This window comes from Haematobia irritans, chromosome 5 (genome assembly GCF_050003625.1).
Source record: "Haematobia irritans isolate KBUSLIRL chromosome 5, ASM5000362v1, whole genome shotgun sequence".
In the NCBI taxonomy this organism is placed as follows: Eukaryota; Metazoa; Arthropoda; class Insecta; order Diptera; family Muscidae; genus Haematobia; species Haematobia irritans.
This window is the reverse complement of record NC_134401.1, coordinates 124,466,608-124,488,765: the sequence shown is the minus strand read 5'-3', so window position 1 is coordinate 124,488,765 and position 22,158 is coordinate 124,466,608. Positions and strand designations below refer to the sequence as shown.

Sequence of the window (22,158 nt, the reverse complement as noted above, 5' to 3'; positions counted from 1 at the left end):
CCTTCACTGGGCACAAATATTAGACAAGGAGCTTTATTTTGACAGGCCTTGTGAAAATATAGTGGACCATGTTTATATGGAACTGAAGATTGAGAGAAATTTGCACTGAAAAAATACTGCAGTGAGTCCAAAGATTTCTTGGCATTAAAGTACGAATGTGCTTTTAGCTTAGCATAGAAGACGCATATATATCATATGCAGTTTTTTCCTCATCCAGAAGTCAATACACATTTTTACAAAGTCGTTATGGTTATGTTTGATTTGATTTAAAACTGGGAATCTTTACCTGAAAGAAATTTTTGGGTCAAATTGGCTTTATTAATTTTAAACAAGTATATACGGCCGTAAGTTCGGCCAGGCCGAAGCTTATGTACCCTCCACCATGGATTGCGTTGAAACTTCTTCTAAACACTGTCATCCACAATCGAATTACTTGGGTTGCGGTAACGCTTGCCGATGGCTAGGTATCTTAAAACCTCCTAACACCGTAAGTAAGCCCATACGTGGTACATATACAACGATTATATCGACCTTCCAATTTTTTGATACCATTTTGGTAGTACTTCTTCGGTTTTGCCTCAAAATAGACCTTAGTTTCGGCGATCACCTCTTCATTGCAGACAAATTTTTTCCCTGCCAGCATCCTTTTGAGGTCTGAGAACAAGAAAAAGTAGCTGGGGCCAGATCTGTAGAATACGGTGGGTAGGGAAGCAATTCGATGCCCAATTCATGAATTTTTGCCATCGTTCTCAATGACTTGTGGCACGATGCGTTGTCTTGGTGGAACAACACGTTTTTCTTCTTCATATGGGGCCGTTTTGCCGCGATTTCGACCTTCAAACGCTCCAATAACGCCATATAATAGTCACTGTTGATGGTATTTCCCTTCTCGAGATAATCGATAAAAATTATTCCATGCGCATCCCAAAAAACAGAGGCCATTACTTTGCCAGCGGACTTTTGAGTCTTTCCACGCTTCGGAGACGGTTCACCGGTCACTGTCCACTCAGCCGACTGTCGATTGGACTCAGGAGTGTAGTAACGGAGCCATATTTCATCCATTGTCACATATCGACGGAAAAACTAGGGTGTATTATGAGTGAATAGCTGCAAACACCGCTCAGAATCATCAACACGTTGTTGTTTTTGGTCAAATGTGAGCTCGCGCGGCACCCATTTTGCACAGAGCTTCCGCATATCCAAATATTGATGAATGATATGACCCACACGTTCCTTTGATATCTTTAAGACCTCTGCTACCTCGATCAACTTCATTTTATGGTCATTCAAAATCATTTTGTGGATTTTTTTTTGATGTTTTCGTCGGTAACCACCTCTTTCGGGCCTCCACTGCGGTCACCGTCCTCCGTGCTCATTTCACCACGATTGAATTTTACATACCAATCAATTATTGTTGATTTCCCTGGGGCAGAGTCCGGAAACTCATTATCAAGCCAAGTTTTTGCTTCCACCGTATTTTTTCCCTTGAGAAAACAGTATTTTATCAAAACACGAAATTCCTTTTTTTTCATTTTTTCACAATAACAAAAGTTGCTTCACAAAAGACGCTCTATCTCACAAAACTAATTGATTTACAGACGTCAAATTTTGACACGAATCATTTGAAGGTTGGTACTATATATACATTTAATACTAGCGACGCCATCTATGTGTCGGACCGGGGACTTATCAGCCGACCTGTTAGAAGTTAAATTTTAACCAAATTTTCTATAGAAATAAAAATTTGATAAAATTGCCTATAGAAATAAAATTTTGGTAGATTATTTTTTAGGTTCGAGCGGGAACCATGAGTATGAACCGATATGGACCAATATATGTGTGATTGGAGATCGGCTATATATAACTATAAACCGATATGGACCAATTTTGGTATGGTTATTAGCGGCCATATACTAACACCTCGTTCCAAATTTGAACCGGATCGGATGAATTTTGCTCGTCCAAGTGGATCCGGAGGTCAAATCTGGAGAACGGTTTATATGGGGGCTATATGTAATTATGGACCAATATGGACCAATTCTGGCACGGTTGTTAGATACCATTTGCTTATCTTAGTGGCTTCGCAAGCCAAATCTGGGGAATCGGTTTATATGGGGGCTACATATAATTATGAACCAATTTTTGCATGGTTGTTAGAGACCATATACTAACACCATGTACCAAATTTCAACCGGATCGGATGAATTTTGCTCCTCCAAGAGGCTCCGGAGGTCAAATCTGGGAATCGGTTTATATGGGGGCTATATATAATTATGGACCGATATGGATCAATTGTTGCATGGTTGTTAGAGACCATATACTAGCACCATGTACCAAATTTCAACCGGATCGGATGAATTTTGCTCCTCCAAGAGGCTCCGGAGGTCAAATCTGGGAATCGGTTTATATGGGGGCTATATATAATTATAGACCGATATGGACCAATTTTTGCATGGTTGTTAGAGACCACATACTAACACCATGTGCCAAATTGTAGCCGGATCGGATGAAATTTGCTTCTCTTTGAGGCTCCGCAAGCCAATGCAGAGAGCGACAGAGAGAGAGAGAGAGAGAGTATAGAGAAAGAAATAGAGATGGAAACCGGGAGGGTTGACGAAACATATCAACATAACACAGCGAGAGAATGAAAAGAGAGCAATTTCTGTGAAACCGCTTGTATGTTGTTTCGGAAAACTGTTTTATGATAACGCCAAAAATTTGATATGCTTAAGTCTAAATATTATTTAATTTAAATATTAGAATGAGTATTCGGAGTAAAGAGAATAGACATTCGGAACCAAGAGAATAGATATTTGAAAAAAAAAAACAGCATGTGATTTCGCCTTGAGAGCAGCATTTTATGTATGTGGTGGCATGTGTTTTGTTTATAATTTTGGCAATATGGGCACAATTTTTTTCTTGGTTCGTTAAAAGAAATCGGAACGTATGCTAACCACTGCTCCACGTGGCCATGTATGTTTCTGTTAAATAATGTTATGTTTGCATGGGCTCGTGGGCGCTGCAAACTATGCTATATAAATGTAACTTATAACGATAATTGTCTATTGGTGACTATAACAGCTACGTAGCCCAGTTGTAGTGTGTTGGCTTACAAACTGCATGGTTCCCGGTTCGATTCTCCGACCAGGCGAAAGGTAAAATTTAAAAAAAAGTATAAAATTGGATAATTTCTTCAATATTATTTGTATTACAGAAAAAGGTGCCAAGAACTAAAAATTTCGTGGAAGTGAAAATTATGTGAGGGAATGAGCACAATCTTCTTGGGGAGAAAATTCTTCCAAGCATATAATATTTTTGGGCTCAAAATGCTTCCAAACATATAATGTTCACATAAAACAAACATAATAATGTTTCAGCAATATCCAATAATATATGTGCTTCCTGCAAAATATGTTTGGAACATATGCTAGAGAAGCGATTTTTTTTAGGGTGTAGTTATAGACCGATGTGGACCATTTTTTGCATGGTTGTTAGAGACCATATACCAACATCATGTGTCAAATTGTAGCCGAATCGTACGAAATATGCTTCTCTGAGAGGCTCCGCAAGGGTCCATTTATATGTAGGCTATACGTAAAAGTGAACCCATATGGCCCATTTGCAATACCATCCGACCTACATTACTAACAACTACTTGTTTCAAGTCGATAGCTTGTTTCGTTCGGAAGTTAGTTGCCTTTTCGTATCAAGTATTCAAAACTCAAATTCAAAAAAAATTTGTATCTTAATTGCATCCTTATTTCAATGATCCGCTTCATTGGCTCGTAAACAATACCAAAACCATAATGGAACTGGGCATGCTTTTTTCAATGTGGGTTCATAAGATAAATCCCTGTTCTATATAGTCTCTTTAAAAATCCTCTTGACTAAAGATAATATAAATTGGATGAAGCAGGCACAAAATAACAATTCATTAGCTAAGATACACTAATGAACTTATCCAAAACTGAAGTTTCCCCGAAAATTTGCAAAAACCTTTAATTAATATAAAAAAAAATATTGGGAGACTTTCAATTCCTTTATGTTATCATCGAAAATATTTTGTATGCTTTATCTATGAATTTTTGGGTTAGGTGTCGATTTTTGATTGTGACCACGAAACAAAAATTTTTGACAACTAACCGCATGGGATAATAGATTTTCGTATATCTAAGTGGGGTTTTGCAAATAAACTTAAAAAAAAACTCTGTAGATAATGCATAATCCAGCCGAAATTTGGGTATAAATAAGCTAGAATTGGTGCAAACATCAACAGTTCCTCCACAGTGTGGAAAAGCATAAACAATTCCAAATTTAGGGAATTTTTGAACAAATTTCTTAAAGTTTTTTTTCTGTTTAAAAAAAGTTTAATTTTATAAAAACAACCTAAAATGGCCAATAGAAAGAATCTCTTGCTGTTGTTTGATCGCCCCACTGAACCTGTGTTCATGGAAAAGGGCAAAACCTCAACTGTTTTCGATATCCCTGATAAGTTTTTGACCGATCGCTACAGACCTATTGGAAATGAGGTGCAAAGTCGTTTTGGCGAGAAGGCAGAACAACGTATCCCCGTTAAAGAAATCGCTTTGCCTGATTTACGTATCCCCATGTCCTTGGATCGTGAGGAACAATTCTCGTTGTTTGTTCCCCGCCATCGTCGTATTGCAGGACGTTTGATTGATATCTTCATGGGTATGCGTTCCATTGAGGATTTGCAAAGTGTTGCCGTCTATGCCCGTGATCGTGTAAATCCCTATCTCTTCAATTATGCCTTGTCGGTGGCCCTATTACATCGTCCCGATACTAAAGGCTTGGATTTGCCCTCTTTCGCCATGAATTTCCCCGATAAATTCGTTGATTCATCTGTCTTCCGTATGGTGAGAGAAGAAGTCACCGTTGTTCCTGAAGGTTCACGCATGCCCATAGTAGTACCTCGTGATTATACTGCCTCTGATTTGGAACCCGAACATCGCCTATGGTATTTCCGTGAAGATATGGGTATTAATCTACATCACTGGCATTGGCATTTGGTTTATCCCTTCGAAGCTAGCGATCGCAATATTGTGGCCAAGGATCGTCGTGGTGAATTGTTCTTCTACATGCACAATCAAGTGCTTGCCCGTTACAATATGGAGCGTTTCAGTAACAACTTGCCTCGTGTGGTACGATACAATAACTTCCGTGAACCCATCGCCGAGGGTTACTTCCCCAAAATGGATTCCCTAGTAGCCAGTCGTGCTTGGCCTCCACGTTTTGCCAACACCAAGCTGAGCGACTTGAACCGGGAATTGGATCAAATCAATTTGGACATTGCTGATATGGAGAGATGGCGTGATCGCATTTTTGAAGCCATCCATCAAGGTTTTGTTGTGGATGGCAGTGGTAATCAGATACCCTTGGATGAGGTTCGTGGTATTGATATTTTGGGTAACATGATGGAAGCCTCGGTTATCTCACCTAACCAGTCGGTATATGGTGATTTCCATAATATGGGTCATGTCTTCATATCCTATGCCCATGATCCTGATCATCGTCATTTGGAATCTTTTGGTGTTATGGGTGATTCGGCTACTGCCATGCGCGATCCTGTCTTCTATAGATGGCATGCCTATATCGATGATATTTTCCAGGAACACAAGACTCGTTTGCCACCCTATAATTTGCCTCAACTCCAATATGATGGTGTTTCCATTGCTGGCATCGAAGTGGCTTCCGAAGGGGGTCAACCTAACATTTTGTCCACATTCTGGCAACAATCCGATGTTGATCTATCTCGTGGTATGGACTTTGTACCACGTGGTAATGTCTTTGCCCGTTTCACACATTTGCAACATACTCCCTTCACCTATACCATCAATGTGAATAATGATAGTGGCGCCCAACGTTTTGGCACAGTACGAATCTTTTTGGGACCCAAAACCGATGAACGTGGTCAACCATGGTTGTTGAGGGATCAACGTTTGATGATGGTTGAATTGGATAAATTTGTTGTACAATGTAAGTAGAGAATTTATTTGGAAATGGTATTGGTATTAAGATTTTGCTTTGGTAATTTTAGTGAACCCTGGTCAAAATACCATTCGTCGCCGTTCCACTGAGTCCAGTGTTACCATACCCTTCGAACGTACTTTCCGCAACTTGGATAGCAATCGTCCTGGAGAAGGTTCTCCCGAAGAATTGGAATTCAATTTCTGCGGATGTGGCTGGCCTCAGCATATGTTAATCCCCAAGGGTCTACCCGAGGGTATGCGTTGCGAATTATTCGTTATGGTCTCCAATTATGAAGATGATCGCGTAAGTATTTGTAGCAAAAACAAAAAAAAGGAAATTGATTATTTTACAACTATTCAATCATTCCTGTAGGTTGATCAAGATTTGGTTGGAGCTTGCAGTGATGCTGCTTCTTATTGTGGTGTTCGCGATCGCCTGTATCCCGATCGCCGTCCCATGGGTTATCCATTCGATCGTTTGCCTCGTCAAGGCGCTGATCGTTTGGCCGCCTTCCTTACTCCCAACATGAGCATTGTTGATGTGACCATACGCCATGATCCCAACCGAATTGTTATGAGACAATAAACAGTTATGGAAACAAGTGTGTGATAACATTCAACGGCATTGACTCCTATTCGAAAATGATTAAATCCTTTAGTAAATTTTAAGAAAATTATAATAATAATTTTGCGGTAGCTACATACAAATATATTGTTATAATCAAAAATATATAGGCCATTATATTTCTCAATAAATATGCAATAAAAAATGAATGTCACACAATCGTTGTCATTGAATGCAAGCACTCTATAGAAGGGATGGTAAAACAAAGAGAGACCTCATGACCTCATATGAAGAAATTTTAATCCGTTTTTTTATAAATTATTTAATTGAAATCCAATTGTTAGCTTCAATTTAATGCCAAATGTTAGCTGCACTCTGAGGTTCCAATTCCTATGGCAAAAAAATATCAAAGTACATAACATATATCAATGGTGGTTAAGCTAATCTGGCGAAATTTTTGAGATTATAAGCTTGGTAAAATTAGGATGATTGGCTTTGCCAAATATTATATTTATTCGCTTTTCCAATTTGTGCCATAAACAGAACTGATAATGGAATGAAAATCAAAAAAAAAAAACGGAGAAAAAAAGATTTATTTTAACCCTTTCACAACCGACTAAAACCTGTGGACATCGCTTAATGGACTTTTGGAAGTTTTGTCAAATAAAGTCTAAATCTCTACATTAACTAAAAGTCGACTCAACATCGACTAACCTATGAGACAATAATACATTAGTCATCATCTTGGTTAGGTTAGGTTAGGTATAGTGGCAGCACGATATTTCACGCTCACTTAGACTATTCAGATACCACAGTGGTGAACTTCTCTCTTATCACTGAGTGCTGCCCGATTCTATGTTAAGCTCAATGACAAGCGACCTCCTTTTTATAGCCGAGTTCGAACGGCTTTCCGAATAGCAGTGAAACCAGTTAGAGAAGCTTTGAAACCCTTAGAAATGTCACCAGCATTACTGAGGTGGGATAATACACCGCTGAAAAACTTTTTGGTGTTTGGTCGAAACTGGGTTTGAACCCACGACCCTGTGTATGCAAGGCGGGCATGCTAACCATTGCACCACAGTGGCTCCCACAACGACTAAAGTTGACTTGAAATAACTGCAACTACACCCATGAACGGCATGCACATTTTAAAACGATCCGTTCATGAAAGGGAATCGACACACATGTGGTGTCAAACGGAGAAAAGATGGGTCAATCTGTCAACAATAAAATGACAACATGCGTTGTTAAAACAACAACCAGTGTTCATTATCTGAAAACGAAATTGTTACGAATTTATATAAAAATGCGCTACCGTGACTCGAACCAGGATTGTGTGCTTCATACGCGTTAACAGTCATCTTAGCAGATTTCACCACTGACGGAGTTGACATAAGAACGTCTAACGAATATTTCAAGATTTTTCATGGCCAAAGAAAAACGAAAGCACTTCATGAAATCGTGAACGTTTCCGTTTCATTTTGTTACCGTCCGTTCACGATTTTGGAATATATTTTTTTTTCTATTAGTGTGGTTCAAGATATTAACAAGTATATACGGCCGTAAGTTCGACCAGGCCGAATCTTATGTACCCTCCACCATGGATTGCATAAAAACTTGTACTAAAGACTGTCATCTACAATCGAATTACTTCGGTAACACTTGTCGATGGCAAGGTATCTTAAAACTTCTTAACACCATCTTCTCAATTGTAAAATAGTCCGTACGGGATATATATTAACAAAAAAGTCGATTAAATACATATAATACATTCAGTTCAAAATTTTCTATAGTAATAAAATTTTGACAAAATATTCTATAATAATAACATTTTTACAAAATTGTCTATAGAAATAAAATTTTGGTAGATTATTTTTGGAGATCGGCTATATATAACTATAGACCGATATGGACCAATTTTGGCATGATTGTTAGCGGCCATATACTAGCGCAATGTACCAAATTTCACCACGTACCAAATTTCAACCGGATCGGATGAAATTCGCTCCTCCAAGAGCTCCGGAGGTCGAATATTGGGATAGGTTTAAATGGGGGTTATATATAATTATGGACCAATTCCTGCATGGTTGTTAGAGACCATATACTAACACCACGTACCAAATTTCAACCGGATCGGGCGAATTTTGCTCTTCAAATGGGCTCCGGATTTCAAATCTGGGGATCGGTTTATATGGGGGCTACATAAAATTATGAACCGATATGGACCAATTCCTGCATGGTTGTAAGAGACCATATACTAACACCATGTACCAAAATTCAGCCGGATCGGATGAAATTTGCCTCTCTTAGGGGCTCCGCAAACCAAATCGGGGGATCGGTTTATATGGGGGATATATATAATTATGGACCGATGTGGACCAAATTTTGCACAATTATTAGAGGCCATATACTGATACCATGTACTAAATTTCAGCCGGAACGGATGAAAGTTGCTTCTCTCAGAGGCTCCGCAAACCAAATTTGCGGATCGGTTTATATGGGGGCTGTATATAATTATGGACCGATGTGGACCAATTTTTGCATGGTTGTTAGAGATCATATACTAATACCATGTACCAAATTTCAGTCGAATCGGACGAAATTTGCTTCTCTTAGAGGCTCCGCAAACCAAATCGGGGGATCGGTTTATATGGGGGATATATATAATTATGGACCGATGTAGACCAATTTTTTCATGGTTGTTAGAGACCATATTCTAACACCATGTACCAAATTTCAACCGGATCGGATGAATTTTGCTCCCCCAAGAGGCTCCGCAAGCCAAATCTGAGCATCGGTTTATATGGGGGCTATACGTAAAAGTGGTCCGATATGGCCCATTTGCAATACCATCCGACCTACATCAATAACAACACTTGTGCCAAGTTTCAAGTCGATAGCTTGTTTCGTTCGGAAGTTAGCGTGATTTCAACAGACGGACGGACATGCTTAGATCGACTCAGAATTTCACCACGATCCAGAATATATATATTTTATGGGGTCTTAGAGCAATATTTCGATGTGTTACAAACGGAATGACAAAGTTAATATACCTCCCATCCTATGGTGGAGGGTATAAAAAAAATATTTTGCTCTTGACGGTGTTCATATAACTTCTCTGCATGAGGTGAAAACGAACATAGTACCGGTCATACTACAGGGACTCTACCAAGGATCTATATAATGCTATAAACAATTGCAAATGCTGATACAGGAAATTAAAATTGGCTGCCGGAGAAATTCTTGTATGCGATCCAAAGTAAGCGTTTGGTTAGGTTAAGTATATTGGCAGCCCATTATTTTAAGCTTGCATTGACTATTGAATTGGTGAACTTTTCTCTTATAAATGAGTGCTGGCCAATTCTGTGTGTTGACAAGGGACCTGCTGTTTGAAGCCGAGTTTCCACTCTGGGGTTAAATCAGAGACACTTCTGCGAGGGGACAATCCAATGCTGAAAAACTTTTGTTGGTGTTTTGTCGAAACTGGGAGGGAACCCATGACCCTGTGTATATAAGATCCATAAAGGGTGATACGGTCAAAATTTGGTCAATATGAACTTGACGTATTTCTTTCAATTTTGCATTTAAAAACCTGAACACCCCTCATTTTGAAGGTGTGTGTGTGTAGAATGTTGCTCCTATTTTGATTTTGGAATTCACTCTTCAGTTGTCAAAATGCCGTCCAAGCAAGAAGAGCAGCGTATCAAAATTTTGCTCGCGCATCGCGAAAATCCGAGCTACTCGCACGCAAAGCTGGCAAAATCGCTAAAAGTTGCCAAATCAACCGTTACAAATGTAATTAAAGTGTTTGGGGAACGTTTGTCGACAGCCAGGAAGTCTGGATCGGGGGGAAATCGAAAAGGGGAAGCCGCTGAGACGACAAAGAGAGTTGCCGGTAGTTTCAAGCGAAACCCTAATTTCTCTCTCCGAGATGCCGCAAATAAGCTGGGTGTATCGTCTACAACCGTGCATCGAGCCATAAAACGAGCCGGACTATCGACTTACAAGAAGGTAGTGACTCCAAATCGCGATGATAAACAAAATACGACGGCCAAAGCGCGATCCCCGACGATGCTGACGAAGTTTGACTGCGTGGTAATGGACGACGAAACCTACGTCAAAGCCGACTACAAGCAGCTTCCGGGCCATGCGTTTTTATACGGCAAAAGGAAGGGGAAAGGTAGCAGATATTTTCAAGCACATAAAACTGTCAAAGTTCGCAAAGAAATATCTGGTTTGGCAAGCCATCTGTACCTGTGGCTTGAAAAGCAGCATTTTCATAGCTTCCGGGACTGTCAACCAAGAAATTTACGCGAAAGAGTGTTTGAATAAACGTCTGCTGCCTTTCCTGAAGAAACACGGTTGTTCCGAACTGTTTTGGCCGGATTTGGCATCTTGCCATTACGGTAAAAAGGCCATGGAGTGGTACGCTGCCAACAACGTGCAGGTGGTTCCCAAGGACAAGAACCCTCCCAACACGCCAGAGCTCCGCCTAATTGAGAAATACTGGACTATTGTCAAGCGGAACCTAAAGAAGACCAAAAAAACTGCTAAGGACGAGCAGCAGTTCAAGGCAAACTGGCTTTCTGCGGCGAAGAAGGTGACAAGGTGGCTGTACAAAATCTGATGGCAGGTGTCAAGCGTGAGGCCCGGCAATTCGGATTTGGAAAAGCGAAAGCCTAACTGAATATTTTTCCTGAATTGTAAAAAAACTGCTAAGGACGGGCAGCAGTTCAAGGCAAACTGGCTTTCTGCGGCGAAGAAGGTGGACAAGGTGGCTGTACAAAATCTGATGGCAGGTGTCAAGCGTGAGGCTCGGCAATTCGGATTTGGAAAAGCGAAAGCCTAACTGAATATTTTTCCTGAATTTTATACTAATTGAACTTGAAAAGGAAATTTAAATTGATTTTTTAAATAAACGATTTCACCGATTTACACGCGTTTTCCCTTGACCAAATTTTGACCGTATCACCCTTTACTTATAAAAATGTCTTCCATATTTACCTGTTTAACATAAAGATTTAGAGCATATTATAGTCGATTACATTCGATTTCGTCTTTATTACATTAACCTTCAATGAAAACGCTTTTGTTATCAGTGAGTTACAGTTGCAATATTGCGAATGTCCATGTACCAATAGGCAATCAGTCGCCAGTTAACATTCAAAGTAAACGGTATCGCAAATATGTTTACTTAATTATTTTTGTTGTTTACAATATAGCGTAAATCATATAGAATGTTAGCGAAAGTTTTGATATTTGTCCTGCTCTGGAAGGTAAGACAGATCGAAATCAATATATACATAATTCATAGTTATTTTTCTCTCAGTTCTCCTTGGCTATAACCTTTTACGAAGTAAATGCTCAGTCATTTACCGAGCAGGCCAGTAAACGATATTTCCAACTCTTTGATAAATTATCTGCTGAAACTTATGAACTCACCGAGGAGGAGGATTTTTCAAAATTATATGATAGAGTGGCTACTGTGAAGCTAATAGCTGAAGAATTGGTAGACATTTCGGTGGAAGCTCAAAAATTCAATCAGAGTCTAATTCAAAATAATAATCTAAAAATTGCTCTTCGTCGCCTAAGCCACGTTAGTGGACTTTTTGTATTGGGCGATGAATATTTTGAGTCTATCTTGATTTCTTTGAATGCCTTGAAAAATCTTTCGATTGACAAAGATATAAAACCATATGCGGCTTCGGGTATGAGTGAACCTATTGCCTATAATCCTGATATAAAAAGGATTTATGAAACCAGCAAAGATACCAACGAATTGAAATATTACTGGGAAATATGGAGAGAGAAAAATGCTGTTTGGGCAGCTTTAAATTATCACAATATTGTGGATTCAATACAAAGAGCGGCAAAATTATTGGGTAAGTATTTGTATGCGGATTTTTCAAGGGTACTTGCAGTTGAGATAAGTTCTGAATATGTAAAAGATAGGACCTGTAAACCTTAGAGTATTTAACTCTCACTTGGAAGATGAGGCAAAAAATTAACTTTTCTCATATCAATAAGTAAATACCGTTTCTCTTGTTATCACTTTGAGAAATGGCCTACATTTACAACTGAGTCTGAGTAGCATTGCCCGTGATGTTAGATGATATCTAAATACTCGGAAATGTCATCAGCTTCACAGAGATGTTAAACCATCTTCGCACCGTTTTGCTCGAATTTGATTGTGATCTCAGAACTTTAGTCTGAAATTCATTCTATCTGTTCCCCTACAGGGAATCCTATTATGATAATTTCCTTGTAACTTGATGACTGTTATATATATATATATATATATATATATATATATATATATATATATATATATATATATATATATATATATATATATATATATATATATATATATATATATATATATATATATATATATATATATATATATATATATATTATATATATATATATATATATATATATATATATATATATATATTATATATATTATATATATATATATATATATATATATATATATATATATATATATATTATATATATATATATATATATATATATATATATATATATATATATATATATATATATATATATATATATATATATATATATATATTATACTTTCATCCTTCTGTAAAACAATAAGTGAAGAGTTTATCTAATGTCTAGGTATGCCGACTCTTATAAGCCAATCGTGGTATTGAGGTAGAACTCATCTGCCTTCAAGATGGACATCTCAGTTACCCCAGTAGGTGTCATATTCAGCACAATGTGTGTATGAAAAAAGTGGTAGCCACCAAGTGATCTACATCGACTACTATAGCGTGGTCAATATCTGATGAGAGCAAGCTTTTCGGAAGTTGTCGAAGTGGAATCTTGGAAGCGACTGTCTTCACTGAGATGAATATGATCGGAAATTGATGGTCGGAATATGTTGGTTTACAGATGATTAGTGGTTGCTAAAGTTAATTCACTGATGAGAACCGAACCGAATGGTTCGTTGATCGGTAGTCGATAAGACCTTCGGTTTGTTGATGATGGAAAATTGATGGGAGATTCGGTTAGTAGATTATCAGTAGTTTATGAGAACTTCGGTTCGTTGGTAACCTGTTGTGTTCGTTGATAAGTAGACGGATGGTCGTTGCTGATTACTTCAGTTCATTGATGATCGCGAAGCTGTGTATTCATAGATTTGTAGTTGTCCCTAATATCAAGATCTGATAAGAGCAAGCATGACGGATGTCATCGATTTCTAAATGATCGGGTACTTTTTTGCAGAGATGAAGCTTATCGCAAGTTTATGGTCGAAATACGTTTGTTTACATATTATTGTTGGTTGATTAAGTTATTTCGTTAATGAGCAATCCGGTTCGTAGGTAATCAGAAAGAGATGACAACGTCGTTTATCGGTAGTTGATGAAAACGGTCTCGGAGATGGTCTGGCCCTTTCTTCGGTACCGATAGTAGAGCGATGGTAGTTTTAAAATCAGCAGTAGCTTTAGGTCGGTAGTCGGTCACAGTCAGTTTTAGTATAGCTGTCGACTATCATGCAATCTGCTTTACTAGCCAATCTACGTGGGAATTGTAGATCTGAAGATCCCAGTCGTGGAACTACAAATCCGAAGATCTCAGTGGTGAAAATGTAGGCCTGATGGGCCTCAGTGGTGGAACTTTAGCCCCGAAATTCTCTGTAGTAGAACTTTAGACCCTAAGGTGTTAGAGGTGGAACTGTAGCCCCGAAATTATTCTGGCCCTTTCTTCGGTATCGGTAGTAGAGCGGTGGTAGTTTCAGAATCTGCAGTAGATTTAGGTCGGTAGTCGGTCACAGTCAGTTTTAGTATTGCTGACGACAATCATGCAATCTACTTTACTAGCCTATCTACGTGGGAATTGTAGATCTGAAGATCCCAGTCGTGGAACTGCAAATCCGAAGATCTCAGTGAAAATGTAGGCCTGATGGGCCTCAGTGGTGGAACTTTAGCCCCGAAATTCTCTGTAGTGGAACTTTAGGCCCTAAGGTCTCATTGGTGGAACTGTAACCCCGGAATTTTTGTAGTATAACTGTAGGCTCTAAGGTCTCAGGTCTTGATCTCTTTCGATTTTTATACCCTTCACCATTTTTTATACCCTTTGCCATTCCGTTTGTAACACATCGAAATATTGGTCTAAGACCCCATAAAGTATATATATTCTGAGTCGTGGTGAAATTCTGAGCCATCGGTCCGCCTGTGGAAATCACGCTAACTTCCGAACGAAACAAGCTATTGACTTGAGACTTGGCACAAATAGTTGTTGTTGATGTAGGTCGGATGGTATTGCAAATGGGCAATATCGAACCACGTTTACGTATAGCCCCCATATAAACCGACCCCCAGATTTGGCTTGCGGATTCTCCAGGAGGAGCAAATTTCATCACATCTGTTAGTTAGTATACAACCTCTAATCCCCAGATTTGACTTCCGGAGCCTCTTGGAGAAGCAAATTTCGTCCGATTCGGTTAACATTTTGCACGTTATATTAGTATATGGTCTCTAACTCATGCAAAAATTGGTCCATATCAGTCATTATTATATATAGGCCCCATATAAGCCTCGGGAGCCTCTTGGAAGAGCAAATTTCTTGGAGGCGCAAATTTCATCCGATTCGTCTGAAATTTGGCACGTTGTGTTAGTATAAGGTCGCAACAAACCATGCAGGAATTGGTCCATATAGGTCCATAGTTATATATAGCGCCCACATAACCCGATCACCAGATTTTACTTCTTCCTGCACTCAACAAAAAGTTTACTTGGATCCAAAGATTTTGACCTTCCTTTAAGGATTTTGGTATTGATTCCGAGCCAAAGATGCGGGTTCTTTAAAATAGGGAAATTTTTTGTGGCCTATCTGGCTTTAAATCTAGGATCTATAAAATTAAAAGTAGGATACAGATCTCATTTATCGAATTTTCCTTCTATTTTTCCGCTATATTGATAAAGCTATTCACGTACAAACGAATGCCAGTTTAAAAAATCCAAGTTATGACAGATACTTCGAAGTAAAAGATATTTTCTTAATTCCAAAAAAAACTTTAAAACCAATATGCTAAGTCCTTAAAATAAGTCTTAACCTATATCTGAAGCGTTTTTATCTTAAATCTAAAGATTCAATATTTCAGCTAATTTAAGGACTATTTCTTTAAATAAAAAATGTGGTTATTTACTTTAAGGAAAATTTGCCTTAGTTTAAAGACATGCAGCTTTAACGAAGGGACGCAAATTTTCCAAATGTGTGTCTTAAATTTAATGAAAAAAATTTTGGAAGCAAAGATTATAAACTTTCTTTTAATTAAAATTTCATTATTTTAAAGTAAGTGAGCTAGCTTACCCCAGTAGGTGTCATATTCAGCACAATGTGTGTATGAAAAAAGTGGTAGCCACCAAGTGATCCACATCGACTACTATAGCGTGGTCAAGATCTGATGAGAGCAAGCATTTGGGAAGTTGTCGAAGTGGTATCTTAAAGAAATTTGTCCTTAATAGTGTGTATATCGCGCATCCTAAAATTGAAGTTGCGTAATCTATTTTTTTTTCAGTGTGGATAAGCAAATTTCTTTTGATCTTGCTAAAATTTGGTACTAATAACACAAAAATTCGACCATGTATGTTCATAATAACCATATCATAACCATATAGGTTCAATATAGCCCCCATATAAACCGACCCCCATATTTCACTTCTGCCTCTCTTTACCGCGCAAAAATTCATACTGATTAAGAAGTGAATTATATAGGTTTTCACTATGTGTTTTTTGCCTAATTATACCTTACTTTCAATTTAGAAGATGATGTTAAGGAGCAGAGAATGAAGCCGCCGAATCGCGCCGCTAATTTTAGCCGCCGCCGTTCAGTTTTTGCAAGTCGACGTCGCCGCCAATTAATCAAAAATATTAATTCCAAATTTTGTGCCAAAATTTTGAACTTTTCACTCACAATTGATCAGTACCAAATTGATATAATAATTTTGCAAAAATTTAGCTTCAAAAATTTGAAAGAAATGTAAATTTGATTGTACAATTAATCTCATTACCATTTGGATGTCATCGAATTGATTTTATAATGGATAATTGTGCGCGGCCGAATGGACAAATTTATATCGGCTTAGCCGTCAATCCGCCGCCGCCGGAGTCAAAAATTTAGTGTCAGCCTCCGCCGACAAAAATGGGTCGGCTTCATTCTCTGTTAAGGAGTATTAAGATACCTTGCCATTGGCAAGTATTAACACAACCCCAGTAATTCGATTGTGGTTAACAGTCTTTAGTAGAAGTTTCTACGCAATCCATGGTGGAGGGTAAATAAGATTCGCCCTGGCTGAACTTACGGCCACATATACTTGTTTTTAATCTTTTATTTTTATACTTTCAGATCTTCCTGTATTAGATTTCTACTATAGAGACTATGATGGATCTCAGGAAATTATAAAAGAAATTAACGAAGTTATGGTGGAACTTAAGCCATCCTATTTACAATTACATGCCTTTGTACGCCATCAATTAAAACGTAAATATCCTAATGAAGACATCCTTAATAATGGCCTCATACCAGCTCATTTATTCGAGCAAGTTATAGCCCAATCATGGAAAAATGATAGTATGATAGAGGAATATTTTCCTTTTGAAATACTACCACCATATGATAGCTTCATGGAAGGATTTACTAGCGAAAAACTAATTTTCGAAGCTCAGAAATTTTATAAGTCGTTGGGATTTGCAGACTTAAAGGATGACTTTGTAAGCCAAAGACTACAACAATTAAGTCCCACGGAAACTTTGGCAGATTGCCAAGCCAATATTTTTGATCTAACACCCAAAGTTCGAATGCAATACTGTGCAAATGTAGATTTTAAGAAATTTATACAAATGCATGGTTATCTGGGAAGGCTACATTATGCTTGGGAAAAACAAAATTTACCTTCGTATTTTTTTGCCTCCTATAATTTGGAATATGCTGTAGGAGAAGCTGTTATTTTAGCAGCTTCTACAGCACAACATCTAAATACCATAGGGATGACAAAAGATTTTCGATTTTCCGAAGAGGCTTATAGGAATCCCCATATTCGTATGGCCATTCATACTATTTTAAATATCCCCCAATATTATATACATATCAAAGTAATGAATGCAATGCTCGAGAATAAAGTTAAAATGGATGGTGTTAATCAGCTTTATTGGAAGTTAATGCAGGAATATGCTGGTGTGGAGCCACCTTTAGATCGGAAAGAACTTTCTATAGATTTCCCCTATAAATTCTATATTGATTTGGAATCTAATCATCAAACCAAGTGAGAAAAAAAAAACAATAGAAACTCAATCTTGAATAATTTAATATTTTATAAATTTAGGAAATTTGTATCGGTAATTTTGGGTTATCAACTATACAAGGCTTTTTGTCAAATGGCCAATGCTCAAGGTAGTCCTTTGAATACTTGTGATTTTTATGGCAACCGTAAAGTTGGTAATGTTATGAAGTAAGTCCATGAAATAAAAAAAAAATTGAAGATATGCTTTAATTGGAATTCTAAATTGCTCTTATATAGGTCTATGATGTCGTTGGGATCTTCTAAGCCATGGAATGAGACTTTATTCACAATTTTGCCCCAAAATCCTTCATTAAGTGCCGATGCTTTATTGGAATACTATGAGCCCATTATGACTTGGATAAGAGAATTTAATAAACAAAATGAAGTCCCCGTTGGATGGAGTGATATGACCAAGACTAAGCCGATATTGTGAAATTATGGAATAGGGATAACTTTTGGACAATTAAATGTCGTCAAGAAGAATAGAACATCTATAAAGAAGTAAAAAAATATCAAAATAAATTTGAAGATTTCTCCCCAGCTAGGATTTGAACTTACGTAGTTGTCCACTTCCATGAAAATCTTTTGAGAGGATTTCCATTTAGGAGGACATTCGAAAACTACACGCTCACAAAAAATCGCTTCTGTAACATATACTCCCAAACATATTTTGCTTCAAGCATATATATTTTTGGGTATTGCCCAAACATTTATATGTTTGATCTCTTCCAATATATAATATGTTTGAAAGCATATTGGTCTAAACAATATATGTTTGGGTAGTCTAAGTTCCAAACATTTTGTATTTTTGCATCCAAATTCAATAATGTTGTCTTCCAAAAAAACAATATGTTATTATGTGAACATATAATATGTTTGGAAGCATTTTGCACCCAAAAATATTATATGCTCAAAAAAAATTCTCCCAAACAATATTGTGCTCAAAATTTTATTTATTTATATATTTACAATCATAATGAATTATGAAAAAAACAGGTAATATAGGTGCTAACAACATAGGTTTTCGACCTGAATGCTCAAAATTTTGTTTCTGCCCAATTGTATATTCCCCCACATCTTTCTCACTTCCACGAGATTTTTTAGTTCTTAGCGCCTTTTTCTGTAATACAAACATTGTAGAAGAAATTATTCAATTGTATGTTTTTTTTATTTTAATTTTACCTTTTGCCGGACGGGGATTCGAACAGCGGACCACACAGTTTGTAAGGATCAAAGAAGTAGCTGATCAATTGCCCAAGGAAAAATAAAATGTTAATTTTGTAATAACAAGCAACAACCACCAACTTAATTGAATATCGCTCCCTGTTAAATAGCGCTCCAAGCTACTAAACACATATATGCTTATAGGCTATTTCTAAATTAATATATGTTTGCATCCAAGCATATTATATTTACAAACATTTTATGTCCCAAACATAATATGTTCTAACATATTAACATATATGTCCCAAACATGTTATGCTAGTTTATGAACATTATATGCTTGCACTCAAAAATATTGTGTTTAAAAATTTGTGTTCCAAACATATAATGTTTATAGCCAAACATATGAAAAACAGTTTTTTCATCCGTGTACAACAAACTCTATTTCCCCAAAAAGTTTCGATTTATTTTTTGATATTATTTAAAAAAAGCCTTTAATCTAAATAAGCTATAAATATTTCCCATATTGGTAAGCTTAGTGCTTACATTTTTTGAGTAAATGCGAAATTTTGAGGCTATTACAACAACTATAGTCTATAGCCTATAGAATGGTGATGAGGGTATAATAAGTTTGTCATTCCGTTTGTAAAACATCGAAATATCGATTTCGGATTATATAAAGTATATACGAGGGCAGTTCGGAAACTTCTTAGCCTAGCACAAAAAGCGCGGTGTAAACAGAAAAAAAATTAAGTGTATTGGAAACTTTCATATCTGTTATGAACACATGTTAAAATTTTGTTGCGATCTGTTTCATATAGAAACAGGTGTTCAAAAAAGACGCATCCGCAATTTTTTTACAATGGAAAAAATTAGAAATGCGTGCTGTCATTAAATATATATATAAAAAAGGTTTATCTGGACAAGAAATTCATTATGTTATGGTGAATGTGTTAGGTGAAAGTGCTCCTTCATATGCAACAGTAAAAAATTGGGTTGCTGAATTTGAACGTGGTCGTACAAGCATTGAAGATGAATCACGTAGTGGACGTCCAAAAACAGCAACAACAACAGAAATTGTAGCCAAAGTGCATGATATGGTATTAAATAATCGACGAATAAATGTGCGTGAAATTGATAATATCATGGGCATCTCAAATGATCGAGTCCATTCAATTTTGCATGAAGAACTACAGATGAAAAATCTTTCTGCAAGATGGGTGCCGCATTTCTTAACAGTCGATCAAAAACGCATAAAAATGAACATTTCTCAAGCTTGTTTAGATCGTTTTAAGCGAAATAAAATGGATTTTAAGCGTCGTTTCATAACTGTTCATGAGACATGGATCCACCACTATATTCCAGAGACAAAAGAACAATCCAAACAATGGACTGAAGATGGAGGAAGTGCCCCAAAGAGGGCAAAAACAATTCAATCGGGCTGGTAAGGTTATGGCAACGGTTTTTTTTGGGACTTCAAAGGTATTTTTATTGATTGACTATCTGCAAAATAAATTCAGAGTACTATTGCAACCTTTTGGATCAATTAAATTCGAGAAAAACGTCCTGGCTTACAACACAAAAAATAATTTTTCATCAAGACAACGCACCAGCGCACAAGAGTGTTTTAACAATGGCTAAAATCAACGAATTAAAGTACGAGTTGCTTGACCACCCACCTTATTTTCCTGATTTAGTTCCAAGTGACTAAAAAAAATCCTTGCTGGCAAGCGTTTTACCTCAAATGAAGATGCAATTACAGTTGTAAACTACTATTTTGAAGACCTTGAGGAAAACTATTTTAATCAAGGGATAGAATTTCTAGAAAAGCGTTGGACTAATTGTATTGAAGTTTCAGGTGATTATATTGAAAAATAAAAATATTTTTGTAAAACTAACTATTCTCTTTCATTGATAGGCTAAGAAGTTTCCGAACCGCCCTCGTATATTCTTCATCAGGGAGAAATTCTAAGACGATATAAGCATGTCCGTCTGTTGTAGTCACGCTATAGCCTCCAATAATGGCGCTATCGTTCTGAAATTTGGCACAGATTCGTTTTTTGTTTGCAGGCAGGTCAAGTTTGAAGATGGGCTATATTGGTCCAAATTTTGATTTAGTTCCCATATAAACCGACTTCCCGATTTGCGGTCTTGGGCTTATAAAAACCGTAGGTTTTATCCAATTTCACTGAAAATGGAAATCTAGAGGTACTTGTGGACCAAAAAATGTGTGCCGAAACTGGTGCCCATCGGTCCAGGTTTTGATATAGTCCCCATATAAACCGACCTCCCGATTTGAGGTCTTGTAGAAACTGTAGTTTTTGTCCAATTGGCCTGAAATTGGAAATCTAGAGGTATTTTAGCGCCGTAAAGAGGTATGCCAAAAATGGTGAGTATCGGTCCATGTTTTGGTATAGCTCCCATATAGACCGAACTCCCGATTTTACTTCTTGGGCTTAGGTTAGGTAGCAGTCCGATATTTCAGGCTCACGTAGACTATTCAGTCTATTGTAATACCACATTGGTGAATTTCTCTCTTATCACTGAGTGCTGCCCGATTCCATGTTAAGCTTAATGACAAGGGACCTCCTTTTTATAGCCGAGTCCGAACGGCGTTCCACATTGCAGTGGAACCACTTAGAGAAACTTTGAAACCCTTAGAAATATCACCAGCATTACTGAGGTGGGATAATCCACCGCTAAAAAACTTTTTGGTGTTCGGTCGAAGCAGGAATCGGACCCACGACCTTGTGTATGCAAGGCTTCTAGAGTTCGTAGTTTTTATCCAATTTGCCTGAAATTGGAAATCTAGAGGTATTTTAGGACCATAAAGAGGTATGCCGAAAATGGTGAGTATCGGTCCATGTTTTCGTATAGCCCCCATATAGCCCGATCTCCCGATTTTACTTCTTGATCTTTTAGAATCCGTAATTTTTACCCAATTTGCCTGAAATGTTAAATCTAAAGATATTCTAGGGCCGTAAAGAGGTGTGCCGAAAATTGTGATTATCGGACCATGTTTTGATATAGCCCTCATATAGACCGATCTCCCGATTTTACTTCTTGGACTTATAGAATCTATAGTTTTTATCCAATTTGCCTGAAATTGGAAATCTAG

The 22,158-nt window shown here is 37.3% G+C and overlaps 2 protein-coding genes across 2 annotated transcripts; both read left to right on the top strand.

Moving 5' to 3' along the window:
- Nucleotides 1–4,379: 4,379 nt before the first annotated feature.
- Nucleotides 4,380–6,576, top strand: LOC142238487 (phenoloxidase 2-like). The gene is made up of 3 exons (XM_075310142.1): nt 4,380–5,997; nt 6,059–6,294; nt 6,364–6,576. The coding sequence occupies exons 1-3, from the start codon at nt 4,392–4,394 to the stop codon at nt 6,574–6,576; spliced, it is 2,055 nt and encodes a 684-aa protein (XP_075166257.1). The 5' UTR covers nt 4,380–4,391.
- Nucleotides 6,577–11,712: 5,136 nt separating this feature from the next.
- LOC142238647 (angiotensin-converting enzyme-like) lies at nt 11,713–18,429 on the top strand. The gene is made up of 5 exons (XM_075310346.1): nt 11,713–11,831; nt 11,885–12,437; nt 16,943–17,858; nt 17,919–18,044; nt 18,114–18,429. Exons 1-5 carry the CDS (start codon nt 11,793–11,795, stop codon nt 18,307–18,309), a joined length of 1,830 nt encoding a protein of 609 aa, XP_075166461.1. The 5' UTR covers nt 11,713–11,792; the 3' UTR covers nt 18,310–18,429.
- The last annotated feature ends 3,729 nt before the right edge of the window (nt 18,430–22,158 follow it).